At 37.1% G+C, this 20,004-nt stretch overlaps 1 protein-coding gene across 3 annotated transcripts in view; it reads left to right on the top strand.

Annotated features, from left to right (window-relative positions):
* SGCG (sarcoglycan gamma) overlaps positions 1–20,004 on the top strand; it is a 137,146-nt gene that overhangs the window by 96,384 nt on the left and 20,758 nt on the right. For all 3 annotated transcript variants that reach the window (XM_082043377.1, XM_082043375.1, XM_082043376.1), the window contains 2 exons: positions 7,171–7,290; positions 14,656–14,728. In XM_082043377.1, the coding sequence (XP_081899503.1) occupies positions 7,171–7,290; positions 14,656–14,728 (193 nt within the window). The remainder of the gene's footprint in view (positions 1–7,170; positions 7,291–14,655; positions 14,729–20,004) is intronic.

The raw sequence follows: 20,004 nt of genomic DNA, 5'->3' as shown, positions 1-20,004 counted from the left end.
CCTGCCACTAGGAGGGCTAGAGACAAGAGGAAGCCAGGCTCTTCTCAGGGTTACACAGCAAAAGAGCAAGAGGCAACGGTCATAGGCTGCAGTGAGGCAAAGTGCAACTGGATAGAAGGAGAGGAAAAACACCACTGTTAGACTGGATAACCATGGGAACAGATTGCCTGGGAAGGCTGTTGACTTGCCTTACTCAGAGGTATTAAAATTCCACTTGGACAAGAGCCTGATCACCTTCATCTAAGTTCCAGCCAAGCTAACCCTGCTGTGAGTAAGAGGTAGGACTGGGTGACCTCCAGAGGTGACCTCTGGCTTGCATTCTTCTGTGATTCCACCTTGCCCACTCTTAAGCTGACACTCTGGAAAAGCTCAGGTTGTTTACAGACCCCATGTCAGACTAGCTAGCCCAATGTAGAAGTCTTGGATACTCTAGCTGAAGGCCAGGCAGGGAGCACCAAAGTGCATATTAATATAATGGCAGTAGACCGTAGGCAACTAAGTGACACCCCATCTCTTTAATGGTCCTCTCCCTTTGTTCTCTGCCCAGATCCAATAGACGTGCACACAATACTCCTGAAACACAGTGCTGGAGCTTGCCTTATGAAAATAAACTCATGGCTTTCGTAAAAAAGAATAATTGGTGGAAGAGGAATTATCCATTGTGCAGGAGACAGAGTGGTTAAAGTATTCACTCAGGGATGAGAAACTCAGATCTGCTGTCCTCTGTGCATATAGGGTTTCAAATTATCATCCTCATCTCCTTTAGTACTTTCCTTTTCAGCTTACCTGTCTGAGGCCTGTGTGTTTCACCCTTTCCTGTTGGAATTATTCATCATGTGACAAATTCTTGGTTCATTAGGCCTGAGAGAAAAGGTGACAGCATAGCCTTTTGGTCAAATTACTGTGTGAGAAACATGGTCTCCTATTCCTGCAGTAGTTTCTACATGCAATAATCCATTTTACAATGAAGTATATAATGGTTTTATTTTTAAATATTTAAATAGAGTATTTTGTAAGGATAATGCCTAGATAAATAAATACATGAAGTTACCTAAATCACTCTGATAGGGGAAAGTACTGCCACCTAAATACCTAATACTGTGTTGGATTTCCAGTGTCTGCAGTGACCATTCAGAACTAATTTTTTAAAGATCTCTAGACTTGTGTTCAGCCATAGAGAAGTGCTGCCAGTAAGGTGTCCTTACTTTGATGTGAGGTGGCATAATTGTTGCATCCATTGCATAAAGAGAAAACTGAGAGAAAAAGAAGAAACAGGGGCAGCAAGTGTTCTATTAATAAATTAGAGATGTTTTTAAAGGCGATGTGTGATATGGATGTAAAATGCATATATGCAACATGCTGCAAATGCTCTGTAATAATGTACTTGTTATAATAAAAGACAAGCAAGTACTTCCATACCATTCCGTATGAAAATCTGACTAATTTTATGTTTCTGGAAGTAATGACTTTACATTTATTAGTATTGTATTCCTTATGAAATTAGAAGTGACTCTGTAGGAGTATTACAATTTTAGTATGCTTTTAATAAGATCTTATTTTAAGTAAGGTGCTTTACTATAATAAAAATTAACTAAAAAAGGAAATTGCATAGCGATACACCAAAACACTCAGGATTTTGGCTTCTATTCAACACTTCAATGACTCTAGGTGGAAGGAGAAGACCAAAGCATACAGAATAGGTGACAGCCATAGGTGATCCAAAATATCAGGTAGCAGAAAAGAGTAAGAAAATAAGATATATTAAATAAATAACTTTGGTGTTGGAAAGCGTCTTCTTCTGAAAGATCTAAAGATACACTAAAAGTGCTTAGTACTTGACAGAACTAACTGAATTTGAAGAGTCTGTCTACACATTACCAGTTTTATTGACGTTAAAGTCTTTGTGGATATGTATTTTATGGCAGGTCCTGTTTTTGATAGAAGATTCTCTGCCATCTTGTCATTATACATTTGTATTGGCCTGGAATTCAAAGGTTGGGTAGCAGTAGAAGAAAATTTATTTAAATGCTTTTCCACTGAAATGAACTCACTAAACAAAAGGCTTTCCTGCCATGGAAAAGCCACCTAGGGCAGTCGGGAGTGAGGAGGAGAAACAAAAAGGAATGCTGTTTAGCAGTGTGCTTTTTTGCAAGCAGTAGGTCATTTGTTTTTGGAACAATTTTTCACCATTTAAAGTGACGTCCTCAGTGTCAACAGGTGTGTGATGTGATGTGATGGTCACATATGAGGTCTGTATCAGAACTACACATGTTAAAGAAGGAAGTGAAAAGAAACAATGAGCAATTACTGGTCACCCTGATTAGCGAGGATAACTGATTGTCCTGGGAATTCCTGTGATGCCTCAGGCAGCAATGGGAAAACAGTTCAAATGCTCTCTATAACCTGCATTCAGTCGTGTTATGTTTTTAATTGTAGGATTTTATCAACAAGTATTACACAGTATTAGTTGATTTACATGCCGTTAGTATACTAGGGTTGTAAACAAAATGCATTTAGGAATTAGGAGATTAAAGTTTCAGATATGGAATTTGTCTGCTGTTTATGAGCTGAAAATTAGTCTTACTGGGGTCACAATACAATTAATGTTATTGCAATATAGCTAATGCATGTGTATTGTGAAATACAACAAAGAGAAATTAATGGCTACTTTTGGTTACCTAAATTTATCTGCATTTCTTTGAAAGCCTATTTTTACTTTTTGAAAGTTGTTCCACATATACTGAGATGTCTCATCTCTAGCATGAATAACACATACGCTTGAATTCAGTTTACCCTAGCATTCCCTCTGAAGAGCTAATATGCATCATTTGTTATGCATACTATCCTTTTATAATAATGATTATCTATAGTACAATCCTTGTCACACTTTACTGGGGCATTCATGTTGAGAAAACTATTACAAGATTCTTGTAAAAGATGTATGCAAGTCTGCAAGGACCAGGATAAACCAGAAGAGAACTATGGATGCAAACCCAGCGTGGGCAAGGCTGTGAGTTGTAGTTTCAAAGAGCCTCCAGTTAAGACTCCTTTGGCAAGCATATGGTGTGCAATGAGTGCTGTTAGTGCTTGTAGTGCTTTTTCTTATATAAGTCTAGCTTCAATATATAATAGGCATAGGTCATAATGGACCCATCTTAAATCCTACCTAATTGCCCCTCTACGTGCTTAAGTTCAATGTTTAGATTATCCTAACTCTTGTGCAGGAAAAAAATAAAAAGTGCTAAGAGCAATAGGCACCAAACTTTTCTTAAGCAATAATAACCCCTACATACTTTAATGACTCACTCAGTGCATGAGCAGAGACATCTAAAGTAGGGAAGTGTTTAGTGGGTAGGAATAGACTACATCTACCTTAGCGACCAGGCCAGGCCAGGCCCCACAGTGTGGCACAGCAATCAGGACACAGCTCAGCGTGCTGCCCTCCTGAGCTGGAGAGCTTCGTCCGTCCCGTCTGCGAGGAACAGCCCCAGGTCAGGGACACTGTCTGGGAGGCCACTGTGTGGCACAGGTTGAGATTGTACCAAGGTGCATGCCACAAGATTAGCAGAGATTGGCAGTGCTTGTGTCTCCTCTGCCTTGACTTTCTCTAATTTGTTGATAGAGATGTATTGATTAGTTTGCTAAAGCTTACTGCTCAGCCAGGATGAGCACTTTTCTACAAATCCTTTATACCTATTGTTCCCCTTCTAAGGAGATTTTTCTCTGTTTTTCCCCTGTCTCACTAGGACTCCCTCAATTTATCTGGGTAAAGGTGTTCTGCTTTGCCTGGAGTAATGAGATATTGAGCAGAAGAAAAGAGGAAAGTCCAAGAATGGGCTTAGGTGGTCTAATGATAAAAACAATTAGCTGGGAGTGGAAAGGCTGGATCCCAGCCTTGTTCTAGTCACTGTTGGAATGGGGTTAGTGCATGCATGTATCAATTTAATTAAACTTGTATAGATTGCATCTCCTGTTGTATCAGTATGGTGTTCTGTATGGATACCATGCCTGAAACTTGCATTTGAGAGGACAGCTGAGAAAATCAGTCTGCACAACATGTGTTGTTTACTTTGGTTAGGTGAAAGGAAAATAATTTGGTCCAAGGGATGTAAATGCTATTTAGTGTGTATATATGCGTCTTAATTCAAACAGTTAAAGCAGATCCTTTATCCCATAACTTCTTTCTTTTGTCATGTCACATCTCTGTGAATTAATCTACATTCCGTAACAATGCAATTAACAAAAAAAACCTGTCAATTTTCTGGCAATATGCAGATGTAAAAATTGAATTAATTGATTAGTGCTGTTTGAGGTAGTTCTTCCCTGTTCTAACTACAAGAAACATGAAAAATCTTCCTTTGACAAGACTGTTTCTAAAATAGATTCTGCAAATTAGCATATATCAGGAAGATAAATGTACTCCTAGATGACATCAAGCTAGGGCTGGTGCATATCATGTCACACTTCTTCAGTTCTTTTAAATCCATTGTTCTTTCCAATGCTTTATGATCAGTTAAAACTTCAGTGTCTACCAAGGTGCTGAGAAGGAAAGAACAGAAGTGCTGCTATTCAGGTCCAGCAATTTATTTTCAAAGCTGACTGCCTTTGTACCAAGGAAATCAGTAGAGGCATTCCTTCTAAACATACAGTATTTTATCATAGTAAAGTATTTTTTTGTGATCATGTGCAAATAATTAGCAATTATACATAAACTAACAATATCTATTTCTTAGTTGTCTTTTAGAGATATTATATTGCTGCCTATTGTTTGCAGGCTTGCACAAACATACTTACAGCATTTCTTAATTAGTATTTTAAAGATTACTCGCACGATAAAACCTCTTAGCTTAGAACTGAGTCTGCGGAAGTTCTTGGGCACCTACTTTACTTTAAAGTACATATACCTAAAATGTAAGTCTTCAGGATTCTTACTCAGTTATTAATGATGTTAATCAATAAATGTTCTATTGCTATATAAAAATATTCGCTTCTGGCATGCCAGACCTACTAAAATATTGACAGCACTCAAAAGAAAAATACTTAACCTTGTCAGAGCCTACGGAGTAAGCATTCTCATTTCTGTCTCATCTACTGGGTCCAATCCAGCAGATATTTTAATTGCCTGCTTTTTAGAATGAGCTCTGACAGTAAGCAGCATCAGGAGAAGAGGTGGTAGAGCAACTTCTCTCCAGCAGTTCTACAGCCAGCATATTGACCCTGGAAACTAGACACTTGAGGTCCCTTCCTGTGGAGGAAAACAAGGCTCCAAATAGTACCTTCCTTTTCTATCCAGTATAAAGCATCTTCAACAGAAGAGACTGAGAATCAGTCCTTAAATCCTTTCTGGCAAAAATGTGGTACCCTCTATGTGCCCAAACCTCTCAACCTGTGTTATATTGGGCAGCAGAGGCTTTAATTTGTGTTTCTCACACTCATAGTGAGCACTGTAATCATGGTGTTGGATGAATGGGAAGGATGAGAAGAGGAACCGGGCCCTGCAGCACCAGGGAAGTCGATAACAGCCAGTTTACTTAGGTCTTTCATTTGTTTGAATAAACAAAGATCTACCTACACTACATAAATGGGCAGTTTGATTACTGCTGCTGGGCAGAAATAGAAACAACAAAACACCTTAACCAAGATTTTCTAGGAAAGCATTGATAGTGATCCATCCTTTCTTCACTTAACCAGAACTGCTTCTTTCACTAAAAAAAAAAAAAATTAAAAAAAATGCGTAACACGTTTTCACTGAATGAAGATGTTTTCACAACTCACTTTTTGTAATACAGTTCTCAGAAATAAAGCCATGTGCTTTGGAGGGGCTGTAGAGAACAGCCTCATGGAGATTGGTGAGGTGGTGCATGGGTGCACATGTCCAACAGAGTATAATGTGCTGAAGAGTTCAGCCCTCTGTCCTGGTCATTTTCAAGTAGAATCGGGATTGGGCTCTCTGGCCTAGTTTGGGACATTATGGCCTCTATAACCCTTTCCATGCTTGACGAGCCATTAAAAGCAATAATTTGCATCTACTGAGTGAAGTAGTAAGCAATTTGTATAGGACCTTATGCTGTTTATCTCTTGCATCAGCTTACTATGCAGATTTTAGGAAGTACCTGAATGTATTTCTTAGCAGGATCAATCATCCATCACCTAATGCTATTTTAACATAAAAGCTAATAAAATATCCTATTTGCTGTGAGAATTACTGCCTGGAAGATATTTAATGTTTATGGGAGTACACATGGTAAGACAGGTTCTTCCTGGGGAGAAGGCAGCTCAGTGCCTCTCGACCCCGTGGATCATCTGTGAATTACCTTTTTAAAAAGTGCTGAAAAGTAATCTTAACTGCTTTGACCATTCTCTGTAATTTTAATTCTGAACATAGATTTAGATGATTATTCTATCCAATAGACATTCAGACTCATGTGATGCGAATTTTTAATTGATCAGCTGGTCAGAAAGTAGCATATTAAGGATCTGATTTATACCTGCTTACCAAGACAGTACTGCAGAACAGAATGATTTACTGAATTTAGGATCTAATAATATGGAAAGACTTTCTTGCATACAATTACTTTCATTTTTTGAGTACTAGATTCAATTGTAAATAGCATTGCAGCTTTTTGGAACTCTCCTAAGAACATGTTCAGTAACATTTGGTAGATAAACTGGAGCTAAACTGGCATTTGTTACGAAGAGTTGAGGGCCCTGCCCTTACATGGGATGCTTGTAAATTTTAAAGCATTTGAGCCTCCAAAATCAAAAGGGAAAATGCTGTGAAGATTTTTATAATTAGTTTCTATGTTAAAAAAAAAAAAAAAAAGAAATTATAGACTCATACTGATAAAGAATCTTAGCTGTTTCAACACCAAGAACATGAATGTTTGCATTGATAAATTCATGAGGGATTTCCTAAATTCCCTGGAAACCTAATTTGAAGTTATGACTCCAGGCAGAGTTTTGAAAAACAAATCAGATCATGTAAATAGACTTATCAGACTTAAGTACTTACATGGCCACTGTCCTTAGAATAGCTGAGTGCTTCATGATCCTTAATGTACTTAAATGAGTCACTAAATTATTAAGACCACGATTCAAATTATTAGCCATTTATATAGGAAGTTGAAGAAAACTGATGTAATTATTCCATTATTCTACTGTGCTTTACAGGTCCTAAAATGGTAGAATTCCACGGTCAGCAATTTCAGATCAACTCAAAGGATGGCAAGCCGCTTTTTACAGTGGATGAAAATGAGGTTGTAATTGGCACAGACAAACTTCGAGTCACAGGTTTGTAACAGTTTAAGAGATGCCCAAATAATAGCCACAAGAAAAGCACAATAAAAATGTATATACAGACTTGCATGTCTGTTTGTGTATATTTTATTTTAAAACCATTAGTACTGGTGCATTTTTTTTTCTGAATTATTCAATGTTTCCAGTGCACACTATTAATTGACACTGAAAAAATTCTAAATATTCCAGTTTGAGTTGTATTGAGTTTTATTTGTGAAAACTTTTTAGACTTCCTCTGATATTTTTTTATGGTTTTATCTTTCAAAGTGAAAGACGTTGTATTTCTGCTCTGTGTGTAGCACATATGTCACAGGATGATATTTGTAGTATATTTTAAATGTCATCTGTCAAAAGGCAAGTTTGTCTTAGGCTATTTCTGCAACTCACCAAAGTACTCATTTACAAAGTAAGATGTCAAAGTTAGCACATGAAAGGTATTTCCTCTCGTATGACCTGATAAAGTCAACCTTCATTCTCTAGGTGTAAGATTATACTAAAACAAATAACATCAAGGTGTGATTTCTCTTTAAGCAGAAGAATCCATTAAAGGAAATGCTTAAATTATCCTGTAACTTGTTTTCAGTTACATTTTTAATATTTTTATCCTGATTGCAAATATCATGTTTAACTTTTGCTAATTATGGGTCCTCTGAAATCTTAAGGTCTTAATTTGGATGGATATGTTCATATTTTTTCACTGTGCAAAACGACGAATGTGGTAGTAACTATACAATTAGTGTCTCAAAGACGAAGTTAAGTTATGATAAATGTGTTAATAAATTTTGTTTACGCCTGAGGGTCTTATCTTCAGTTTTTTACTTTTTAACCTAATTGAAATTACAACTTTGTTTAACCAGGAAACCATATCATATAATTATTGTTTGCCCAAGGGATGCTAAACTTTAATAGAAAAGCATGTTTAACAAAGATATGAAAAACTGCGTAATTGTTAACTGATTTGGAAAAGGTCTATCTATGCTCAAAGTAAGTAAAAATCATTCATACATGAGTTGAAATTGTTATGCTAAAATGTGTATTCCGACTTGTCCAATATTAATCTTTATGCTGCAAGGATAATTGTTTACTTTAGCAGATATTGCAGAAAGACACATTGCCTGCTTCTTTTTCACACTGTAGTACAATTCGAAAGCACATCCATTAAAGTCATTGAGGTTATTTCAGTGTAAAATTAATACAAGTGAGAGGAGATTCATGCCTACTTTGCTTCAAATTAATTTATTAAAATTGTGATTTAAATGATACTATTCGCATGAAGGATAAATTAGTAATACTTAGGCTGCTGAGAGAATTTTTTAAACATTTTAGATAGAGAACACGATCGATGTGAAATAAATTTTGAGAAGTTCTACAGACTTCCTCAGGCTTAAAATACACAAAGAATATTTTGCAGGTTTTTATGTACAATATAGTAAACTATTTGATTTTACTTCTCCTTATTTATGTGAATTATGAAAAGCTCAGTAACAATCTGTAAGAAAACCTGACAGTTTTCAACTAAAATATAATACAGAAGAGTGCAAATGTATGTAATTTATGGTACTTCAGGAAAAATGAAAAGTCTAAGAATAAGCTAATCCAACCCAACACCTCAGGAATTGTCATTTTCCAACATTTAGTATGTTTGACCTCATACTATTGCAGTTGAGACATTTTCTGGCCCACACGGTAGAATAGAATTGTGGCAGACTCTCTCTGCTCTCCTAAGAAGAGCAAATGGCTGGGGAAAACCATGATCAGCAAAGTGTCTCAGGTACTCCTCAGAGTCACAGATGGGTCCAGGTGCCCATGTTCACACAAGTGAATTCAACCCGCAGTCAATACAGCCTAGAGCGTGATTCATCTCACCTTGAAAGAGCCACCTAGTCTCTTGTAGAGAGCTCTTCTGCCAACCAAATGCTGTTGTCCGCTTTAGGATGAGCTCAATGGTTGGCTCAGCATTCTTGAATACAGTGACTGAGTTCAGATGCTTAAACATAAGCACCCAGCAGTGTTTGAAACACCATAGATAGAGTATGTGAGACGCCACATGGCAGGATGTACAAGGGTATTTTAGATGACAATAGGTACACATAATTAGGCAACTAAATTCTGTGTATTGCTTATCTGTGACACCTACATCACAGATATTTAAGTGTATGAAACTGAAGTTTAACTCTTCATGACAATGCTACCTGAAGGAGCGTGTGCTCCAATTACATCCTCTTTAATATTATTTCGGCAATGTCCTGCATCTTTTGCAGACATTTATAGAATCATAGAATCATTTTGGTTGGAAGAGACCTTCAGGATCATCAAGTCCAACCATAACCTAACTCTAGCACTAAACCTCATCTATACATCTTCTAAACACCTCCAGGGATGATGATCCAACCACTTCCCTGAGCAGCCTGTTCCAATGCCCGACAACCCTTTTTGTCAAGAATTTTTTCCTAATATCCAATCTGAACGTCCCTTGGCACAACTTGAGGCCACTTCCTCCTGTCCTTTTCCTTGTTGCTGGAGAAAAGAGACCAACACGCTCCATGCTACAACCTCCTTTCAGGTAGCTGTAGACAGCGATAAGGTCTCCCCTCAGCCTCCTTGTCTCCAGACTGAACAGACTGCTACAGAGGTATCAAACATCAGCATTTTGTTCTGGTAGGGTTTTATATATTCAGTTGGCATTGGTGACAGTCGAATCCACCTTGTAACAGGTGGCAAAGAGTCTATTGCTTTATAACTAAAAATATAGTCATGGCAGAAGGAGTGGGGTCACAGCCCTGGCTGGAAACAAAGTTCTGCACAAATGGCTAGAATCCATGACTGCAGGAGTCCTGTTTTTCCACTCCCTTGCACGGTCTGCAAACTTGCCAACTAGAAGACTGTCCATAGAAGGCAGAAAACAGGCTTAATTAGCTAAAATTATATACAAAGCAACAATAAGTGGCATTCAGCAGCTATAAAATGGTCACAACTACTGCACAAAATTTTTTTTAAACAAGTATAAATAATAATTTATATATCATGACTGTTGTATCAGGTAATATTTTGGTGATGAGGGCATAACAAAGTAAGAGAAGGCAGCTGTTTACCCTTTTCTCTTCTTGAGGAAAAGCTGACAAGGCAGAGGGGATCAGTATCTTCAGGGAGAAGCACCTTACATCACCCTTTCTCCAGGTTACTACTTGTCCGTCTGCTTGCTTGTATTTCATAATCTCTTACAGATTTTGCTGAGTATTGTCGTTGATTTTCTAGCACTCTAAGGAAGGGTTTTTCAGTTTGAGTAGCTAACGCTGAAGCACAATGTGAAGATGTGTATTTAATTTAAACACTTCTGCTCAGAAGTTAAGTCGGAGACAATTTGAAGGTATGAATAAACATTCTGTTAGACTTTGAAGAGGCAGGTAGTCCTTGCTTGATAATGTGTGTGGGGAGTGTTAATGAAACTTGCTGACTTCAGTCTTCTCATTAAGAAAATTAATATCCTGATCTTGTATATTTCAGGATTAAATTATGTTGTATTTATAAACAATAGTATAGAAAATAGTAAATATAGGAATATGCGTATAATAATTAATGTTATTTCTTTAAAGTTTAGAAGATAAACTAGGTAATGAAGACATGAAATTAATTTAGGGTCATTTTCCAAAATAATTTGCCCTGAGGTTTTTTGTTTAGGGTCATACTGTTCAATCTTAATGCTGTTTGATGAAGGAATTTATCTCACAGGAAGGCAAGTTTACTTGCTTAAACATGGCAGCTCTAGAATACATAAAGAAGCCTTTTCATTCCCTCTTACAGCACACCCCACCCGTGACACCATTAACACTGGCGTTTCCAGTTGACTTTCTTCCATTAGCCTCCATTACCATGCAACTCACACCGTCTCTGTTACCACTTCCCCGCCTGTCAGAGCAGGGTGCCTGTTTTAGAAAGTGAGAGGCCTGGGTTGAATTCCCTCCTTGGCCCAGGAGACTTCAATCCTGCAGTCCCACCTCCCAGGTCAGTGCTCAGTGTACAAAATGTTGGGTGCCCAGCATGAGGGTACAGCTGGGAGCAAGCGCTCTTGATGTCTGCCAGCAAAGTGAAGCTCTGCCTCTGGCTACAAGATCCCTCATTTCTTCCTCTTTCAGGGCTCGCCTTCAAAACGAGAAGAAGAGGGTGAGTGAGATCACTGGAGTTGTTCAATGCTGAGCGTGGACTTCAATCTCCTCCAGTGAGGAGGGAATGCTCCAATGGCAATGCTGTTTTATAAAGGCTTTCAGGAAGATTATTTTTGCTCTAATTTTGTTGATGACTCCAGTGCTCTTTGTTTGCACACGCTGAGAACCAGCATTACAATTGGGCTTCTCTGGGGAGTTTGGTCTCTCTGATCTCTCTCTGGTCTCTCTGCCTTGTTTCTGAGGCACAGTGGTGCTCACACCAAGAGACATGCCATCTGGAACCTACAGAGAGGAGCAGATCCCTAAAACAAGGATCTGCTTTATTTCACACAAGGCCCCAGCAGCTATGATTGCCTCACAAATGTGTCTTTGTAGAGATGTGTGCTCCCCTCCTTCACTCAGTTTTGCCAGGCTCCTCTTGATGACATCTCTGTGTGTATCTAGTCATCTTTAACACAAAAAGTCCAAACCTTGATAGGAATGTCAAAGTTGGACGAGAAGAGGCATCTATCAGCTCACATCCCTTTCATAGAGAGACAAGTAGTTCATATAATTTCTTTTGTAATCTCATCAAGCTACATCTCAATTGCAAGCAAAGAGGGTTTTTTTTTTTTCTGTCACCAAATGTGAACAGATGTCTTAAAGGTGCTGTAGGAGGCTGTACTCCAATTACATACTCTTTAATATTATTTCATCAATGTCCTGCATCTTTTGCAGACCTTTATAAAATCATAGAATCATTTCTGTTGGAAGAGACCCTCAGGATCATTGAGTCCAACCATAACCTAGCCTAACTCTAGCACTAACCCATGTCCCTAAGAACCTCGTCTAAATGCCTTTTAAACACCTCCAGGGATGGTGACTCCACCACTTCCCTGAGCAGCCTGTTCCAGTGCCTGACAACAGGTCTCAGAGTGAAATTAGGAAAGCCTGTGAGATGGAAGAGTTGCCTCCACTGCCAGGAGCTCTTCCTTCCTTGCACCTTGCAGCTCCGTACATCCCATATCAAGACACCCTGAGGGCACCTTTGGCACGTGGCATCCCGTGTGTGCTGTCACGTGCCCCGGCACTGTGAGATCTTGTGAGATCTAGTCTTGAGAACAGTTTTAAAAGTGACCTCAAGACTCTGGGGCATTCTGAATTTTAGTTAGAAGAGAAGAAGATTTCTGAGTAATAAAGCTCAGGAATGTTGTCAAAGCAAAGCAATCAGGATTAGAAAATATTATTGGACAAGTTAGTTTGAGCTTAAATAATTGAGACAGGAACTCATGCACAGAGAGGTAAGCCTAAACCTGGCTGACCTGATAGTCATATTTGCAAAATAATTGAGATAACCGTTTATTAGTGACTTGTCCTTTTCATTCCTGTCACCTCTTTCCCACTGTCTGTACCATCTGAAGTAATCAGTAATTACAATTTTTCCTCCAAGTCCATGATAAAATGTTACATCACATTTGGCCCCACTAGTAACTCATCACCTCACTCATAGTCCTCTGTTTGCAATTATGTTTTAAGACCTATCAGTCAATTTTAACCCTTATAATGCATTCCAGGCTGATTTGTATTGCTTCAATCTCTTAATCAAAATGTGATGCGATAGCAAAGGAAATGCCTACTGAATTTTATTACACCCATACTATTACCTTTATCAGCCAAGCTTGTCATCACATTATCAATTTAAAGATATAAATGAATTTAATAATGCCATACCCAGTGCTATACTTCATACAAAAAAAGCTGCAAGAAGTACAGAAGATTATGTTTAATTAATCTGCTAGAGGACTTTAGTATGTTGTGCTTACCTTTCATGTTCTGGTACCTCAGTTTCTTGAATTTCACCTTAGTGTATGTGAGAAAGAGTGCAACGGGATTTCTCATGTTTTTCCCTGAAGCCACTGATACAAATACTTACAACCTTTAATTCCATTTTTAATCAGTTTTGAAACTACAAATTAATAATGATGAGCTATAGTGATTGTACGGATTTCTAAAGATGACAGAGGAATTATATGAAAATTGGGCAGAGCACAGAGTGGAGTCTGCTCGTTCTGGTGACATCAAATGTGGAGACAAAAGTCAACAGCTGAGCTTTAGAGATGTGTCTTTTCCTTTTGAAGTAATTATTTATTAATTTGTCGGTGTTGGCAGATAATAGACTGTGTTCATATAGTTAAACTACTAGGCTCCACTTACCTTTTATTACTCTGATCATCACTCTGATAGCTGGATACACCATTTCATTATTCTGGGAAAAGCCATTAATGCTACTTTTGCAAAATATAAATGGAAGTGTTTTTTTCCTTCCCTAATCTTTCTAATGATTGAAACTATATGGTTTATAGCAAGTGGATGAAATTTTAAAAAAAGGATTTTTTGCACATGGACATAACAGGAAAAATCTATAAAAATGCAATCATAAGACTAGATTTTTTATAGCAGTAAAACAGTGTCATACCATTAGGTTCCATGGAGCTACTCCAGCCTGCACTGGCTATTTCAGTGCTTTCAATCTGAGGATTGCATCTACAGTAATGACACACTATAACATGCAAACAGTTAAGGTGCTTTACAAATGTACCACTCAAAATACTTCACTGAGATAGAGGCTTTTCAAGGACTTCAATGACTTGCTTTGCCCCACCAAACAGAGGTGATCACTGTGTCTTCCCTGTTGGGATGAAACTACTCTTATTTCAAGATGGAAACTATCTGAGCCCAGAGTCTTTACCATTTTATGTGCATAAATATAATTCTGTATTCAGCAGTCTGCCCCAAAATAGGGGAAAAGCTTTGAAGCTCTATCCCAGAATTTGTGCTGTGTATAAATATGATGTTCTAAGTCTGTAATATTTGCAAAGATTTTGTGGGATTTTAATTATTAACTCTAATGAAAGTTACATTGTAAAAGTCTTATTTATTTATTTAGTTGTCCCAACTACTTTAAAACTATGCTGTCTTCAGACTTTTTAGATTTCATTTTAAGAATTTACACCTGTATGTTACATTACCTGTGCATAATGTTGTTCTAGTCAATACTGTAATAGTAGGACTGTATATGTATTTCAATTATCTCATTAATTGTTTATATGTATTTTTGTATCTTAATTTCTGGTATCAGTGTGGCCATATAAATCACTGTTCTATTTTTTTTTTTACATTTGAACTTGTTACAATATAGTATTTTTCTTCTTTTCAGGGCCTGAGGGGGCACTTTTTGAACACTCTGTAGAAACACCGCTTGTAAAGGCAGAAGCTTTTAAACAGCTTAGGTAAGAATTTACATATAAAAACATAAATCTTGTAAGTAAATGTTGTTTGGTATGTCTGTATTTTTCCGAACAAGAGATTTTCAACAGCATTTACAGAACTACTAATAACTTTTTTTGCTTTTTATGTCACAAAATATTGTTTTGAGGGAAAATTATACATTGCTCTGCAATTTTCAAGTATATTATGAATGATTTATTCGTGATGGTGAATATTTAAAGCCACATGAAATACTGTGGAGCTTTTCTGTAAACTTCTACTTTTCAATCTTGAAACATTTAAGTATGACTTTTTCTACAATAAGAGTTGCTTGTCTGCAGTAGGTCATCGACCTATTATTAGTCAAGATTTTTAGAAACCACTATCGATCTGAGGAAACAGACTAACAAGAAAAATTTGGAAACGTGCAAAAGTCTGTATAACTAAAAAGCTACTTGGAGTGAGAAAATATTTATGAAGTACCTTGTATGCTTCAGAGTCCCTTAACTCTGGGATAGCATTTCTTTGTGCATTATTCTATGTAATTTTGAGTATCCCAAATTAGTTTATAATATGTTGGTTATGATGAGGTAATAAACTCAATTTATGCTCTGTTCATGAACATGTTATGTTTCATTTTATAAGCCAGTTCACAGAAAGATTTGAAATGAAAGAGGATCTCTTTAACAATTATACTTCTGTCCTTTCATACCTTGGCAGTCTGCTACTTTCTGTCATAATTTCTCTTCTAAGTGTTTCTTTTCCAATGGGAATAACTATTAGAGAGTAGCAGAAGATGATTAAAGCTTTCAAGAACATGGCCTGTATCTTGGTGACTGAATTCTCAAACTAAGAATGGCAAATTAAAAGAGAGACTATTAAGATACTACTTTTAATTTTCTTCTTGATATATAAGATTTACTTACAGTAAGATACCTTGTGCTTGCATTTTAAGGCAGAATGAGCGCAAGACATTAATTGTTACATGTTGATCTCCACTTTCAAAAAGATGTTTCTTCTAGTATGGTAGAATTTGGATGTGACTGACCAATAAGTAGGATTCTACATGGTGGTGAACATTGTCTGGTTTTGGAGGGACTGGATTCATTATGTTGCAGTTTTGTCGCTTCTTGTGATTATCTCGATTATAATAAAGTAGGACATCGAATTTCATAATTACAAAGCCAAGAATCTCTCTGCCAATTTTAATAGGAAACATATCCATTATTTTCTGTGGTTGTTACTTTGCTTCAAATGCATCATCTATTAATAATATTTTAATAAGCTTGAAGCCAGCAGTTTTATCCTAAAGCCATTATGCTATGTTACATTTTAAGTTCTTATCTGCATTTTGTTTAAAAATAATTACACTGTTTCAGATTACATAAAACTATTGTTATTATAAATTTTTCATCTGTTTTTGAAATAAGATATCATTTGAAGGAAACCATTGAGATCAATTCAAAGTGTTTGTAAAGTTCTCCTGCACAGATGAGTTTACCTCATGGCTTATCTCTTTATGATTTTTACCCTGTCAACTATAAGCACATTTTGATCTAGAATGTTGGTGTTTGTTAGCAGAGTTTGCGTGTAATAGTTAAAATCCCACTCAGTTTTGTCTTCAGTTAACCTAAAATACAAGTACAGATTCCTCCAGAATATACAGAAGTTATGCTAGTAATTATTATAATGTCAGGAAAGTACCCACATGGCCACATCAACACCAGCACTTGTGACTGACATTAATATCTGACATAAATCCAGAGCTGCTGAACAGCTGCACTAGAAACCAAATCGGCTTCACCCAAAGAAAAATGCTAAATATCAGGGCATGAAGCTGTGCAATGAATGCAGCACTCACTCACGTCCCAGCTGGCCCTCAAGACATGATGCTCACCCGGAGCAGTTCAAAATGCCTCCTTCCTTTTTTTTTTTTTTGTTTTCTTTTTTTTCCCCCTCTTTACCACCTGTAATCAGTGTCAAGTCTGAAAACGGAGATGGCAATGATTGCATGGAGGATTTCTGGGAAGGATCGAGAAGCGAATGCGTTGTCTGCATTGCAGATGCTAAGTTAAGATGTAGACAGAGATGAGCAATTTACATGCTGGAAAAAGGTTATTTTCAAGGGTAACCTTAAACGTCAGTGCAAACAAAATCCATGCATTCTGTTGTGAAAGGGCTGAGACAAGTTTACCAATGAATGGCAGTTTTGTAATGCTTTATAAATATTCTCTTTCATTCCACACTGTTAAGTACAGGAAGCTACCTACTGAAAAGCACTTCAATATGAAAATCTTAAATGCTATTTTAGGTATTACTTTTCTATTTTAAATTTGAAAATGCTTCCTTTCCAGATTAAGGTAGTATCAGGTTATAGGTAATAGAACTTATTTGCTCACGTCAAGCCTTATCTTCACATTTTCTCCATCTGTCAATCTTCTGCTATTTTTTCTTCTATTTTTCCTTCAGTGGTTTTGCTGTGCCGTGGGAATGTGATGTGCTGGGTGAATGTGAGATGCTGGGTGAATATGATATTGGGTGTCACGGTATGCAGCATTAAATATAGGGAATATCACTTCAGGAAAACCCATCCAATAGAAATGTAGTTGCATGTTTCAAGGAGCTGACTAGAAAGCTGTTAATGTTCATAACTTTTCAACTTCTGTCATATGAACAGAGACCGCATTCAATCTTTGTCATTCAGATTTAGGGCAGGATCGCAAACAAAGCTGACACAAATGGCCTTCTAAATTACACATTCTGCTGGCTTTCCTGTCCAAATGCCAAATTTCAAGATAGATGACTTTTCTGGAAACAAAGAGAAAGTGTGTTAGAACATATCTTTTTATAGCTAAGTAATGGAGATAGAGCAATGCAATTACATTGTGGTCAGTAACTCTCTTTTCATCCCATAATTTCAAGGAAATATATAGACTCCTTTTCTGTCTAATAGATTGAATTCATGACTCACCCATAAAGAAACAGAGATGTGCTTGCACTTCCAACTGGCAAGAAGAATTACAATAACAAAATCTACATTTCAAAATTGAAGCATTCCTAGGTTTAAAATAACATTGCCTACTTTGAATTCCTTTCCTGGAGTTCCTGTCTCTGTGTAAGATACCTAGTTTCCATTTACAAAATTTCTTAAGACTTTAGGGCGTAGTGGAGACCTAAAACCAGGGTCTTACATGTAAGAAACATCCAGCAAACATCTCAGTGGCATATTTACAGTCAATGTGCAGATTTGGGTATATCCAGGAAGTATCCTCCCGAGACAAACACCACTGAGGATGTACCTGGTTAAAATGAGCCAACTGTAACTAGTGAGAACAGAAATATGTCTGAACTCGTACTTCTCTGTGCAATTCAGTTGCCTGGTATAGTCAAGTGGTTACACAGCGTCCAGGTGCAGGAGCGCTTCTTTGACAGCAAGCACCTATCTATTGGGACATTTCTCCTTTCCTTTGGCTGATCCTGTTCTTCTGTGTGGTTATGGGACCACCAGAGAGCAAGCAAGAGGAAGCACAAGTTAATCTTGTGTTCAGGGCATTCATCCAAGAACAGAAGGAGACCAGGGGTTTGCAGTTACGGTTTCAAAAGTAATCCTGGAAAAAGAACCAGATGAATGTCCTGACAACTAGCATACCTACTCTTTATTTGCTCTGTTTCTTGACATATTACTTGGTTGTGCAAAGACTGACAGTCAACCCAGGGATGGCCATAATCCAGCTTTTTACTCCCTCCAAGCTGGTTTGTAGTCTGGTAAATACAGGTAATGGATACAGGTTTCATCCCCCTCAAGATGAGGAGGAAATTGAACCGATGCTTCATAATTCCTTGCTGAATATCAAAATCAATAGGATTGTATTATACGTAATATAACATATATATTATAATGTATATTTTATATATTAATTAGAATATTATACAAATATGGAAAGTGTTACCTCTTCCATGGTTTTCCATGAAAGTGGCCACAGCCCTTATGCTTTGATGTGTATTTGGCATGTTGAGAACTTGCCTTAATCAGATCTTCTGGGGGCTTCCATGAACTTTAGCTGACGATTCTAACTGGATCACAGCAGAGCTTTAATGGAAACCAGATACCTTGCTTTCCAAAAGAAGGAATTTAAACAGTATTATAGAAGCCCATATTCAGACATGTAACTTGTGACCCAAAATATAAGTGGGAAACGTATAACAACTACTAGTGGAACTAGCTGCTGTAGTCATTTTTAGCAATTCCCTAAAAGCCAGCTTCTCCCCAGGTTCCATGTTAGGTACTGGAAGAAGCCTCTTCTGATATTACCCAGAGTTTCAGATCAGTACGTATACCCTTTTATCCTCAGTTATCTCTTTATGGAAAAAATAGTGTCTCAGTTTAGACATTTTTCCAGTCTGACGGTAACATATTTTTCTAATAATTTATAGAAGTTTAGAATATGATCTAGCGTATTATTCTATTCATTTATATTTCATATTCTTAAATAACATGTAACTCATACATAGTTTTGTCATTTTGATATTGTTCGCTTCTTGTGATCTACACGTTTTGAGGTTTTCTAAGAGAAAGCAATGGGTCAGCAAACCTGTGTAAATCTCGATGTTTTTGAACTGAGGACTCGAATTTCCCAAACTAAAGGAAATGTGCTTACAAAAGTGACATCTTTCTATATATTATCTGTATACTATGTGTAATTAACAAAATGTTCATAGATGTGTGCTAGCTTTGTTCTTGTATTTGCCATAAATGGATGTCTGACAGCCAGCAGCTCTACCTTCTGAGCACAAATCCCATGGGCAATCACTTCTAGTACAGTCAGTTCATGGTATTTTGCCAGTTCAACTGAGAGTTTACATCCAAGTTCAAAAGTGACCCACATCATTTCACCCTTTTTGCATTTGCAAAGCACTATAGCAGGAATGATGTTCCAGACAGTCGACATTTGTCAGACTATGATTATAAATATATATAAAATACTCTCATTTAACAGCTTATGGGTATATTCTGAAAAGATTTCAGTATTTCCTAGGGAATAGACCTAAACAGACCTAGGGAAATTGACCAATAGGTCAATTGACATTGACCAAAACTTTAAATATATTATTTAAGAAGCATTGCTTCATATTTTAATGAAATACCTATGTCCAACACTGAAAAGCATTAAAATATATAATTGCTAGCTTGTGAACTCTGTGTTATAGAATATTATTAGTTTTACAGCATTCTTATATGCCTTCTGGATATTTGGTTAAGGTAAATTGCTGTACTGATTACTTGTTGGTAGAGCTCCCT

This window comes from Streptopelia decaocto (genome assembly GCF_964273445.1).
Source record: "Streptopelia decaocto genome assembly, chromosome: 1".
NCBI classification, from domain to species: Eukaryota; Metazoa; Chordata; class Aves; order Columbiformes; family Columbidae; genus Streptopelia; species Streptopelia decaocto.
The sequence above is the reverse complement of the archived record's forward strand: the minus strand, read 5'-3'. Positions and strand labels throughout refer to the sequence as shown.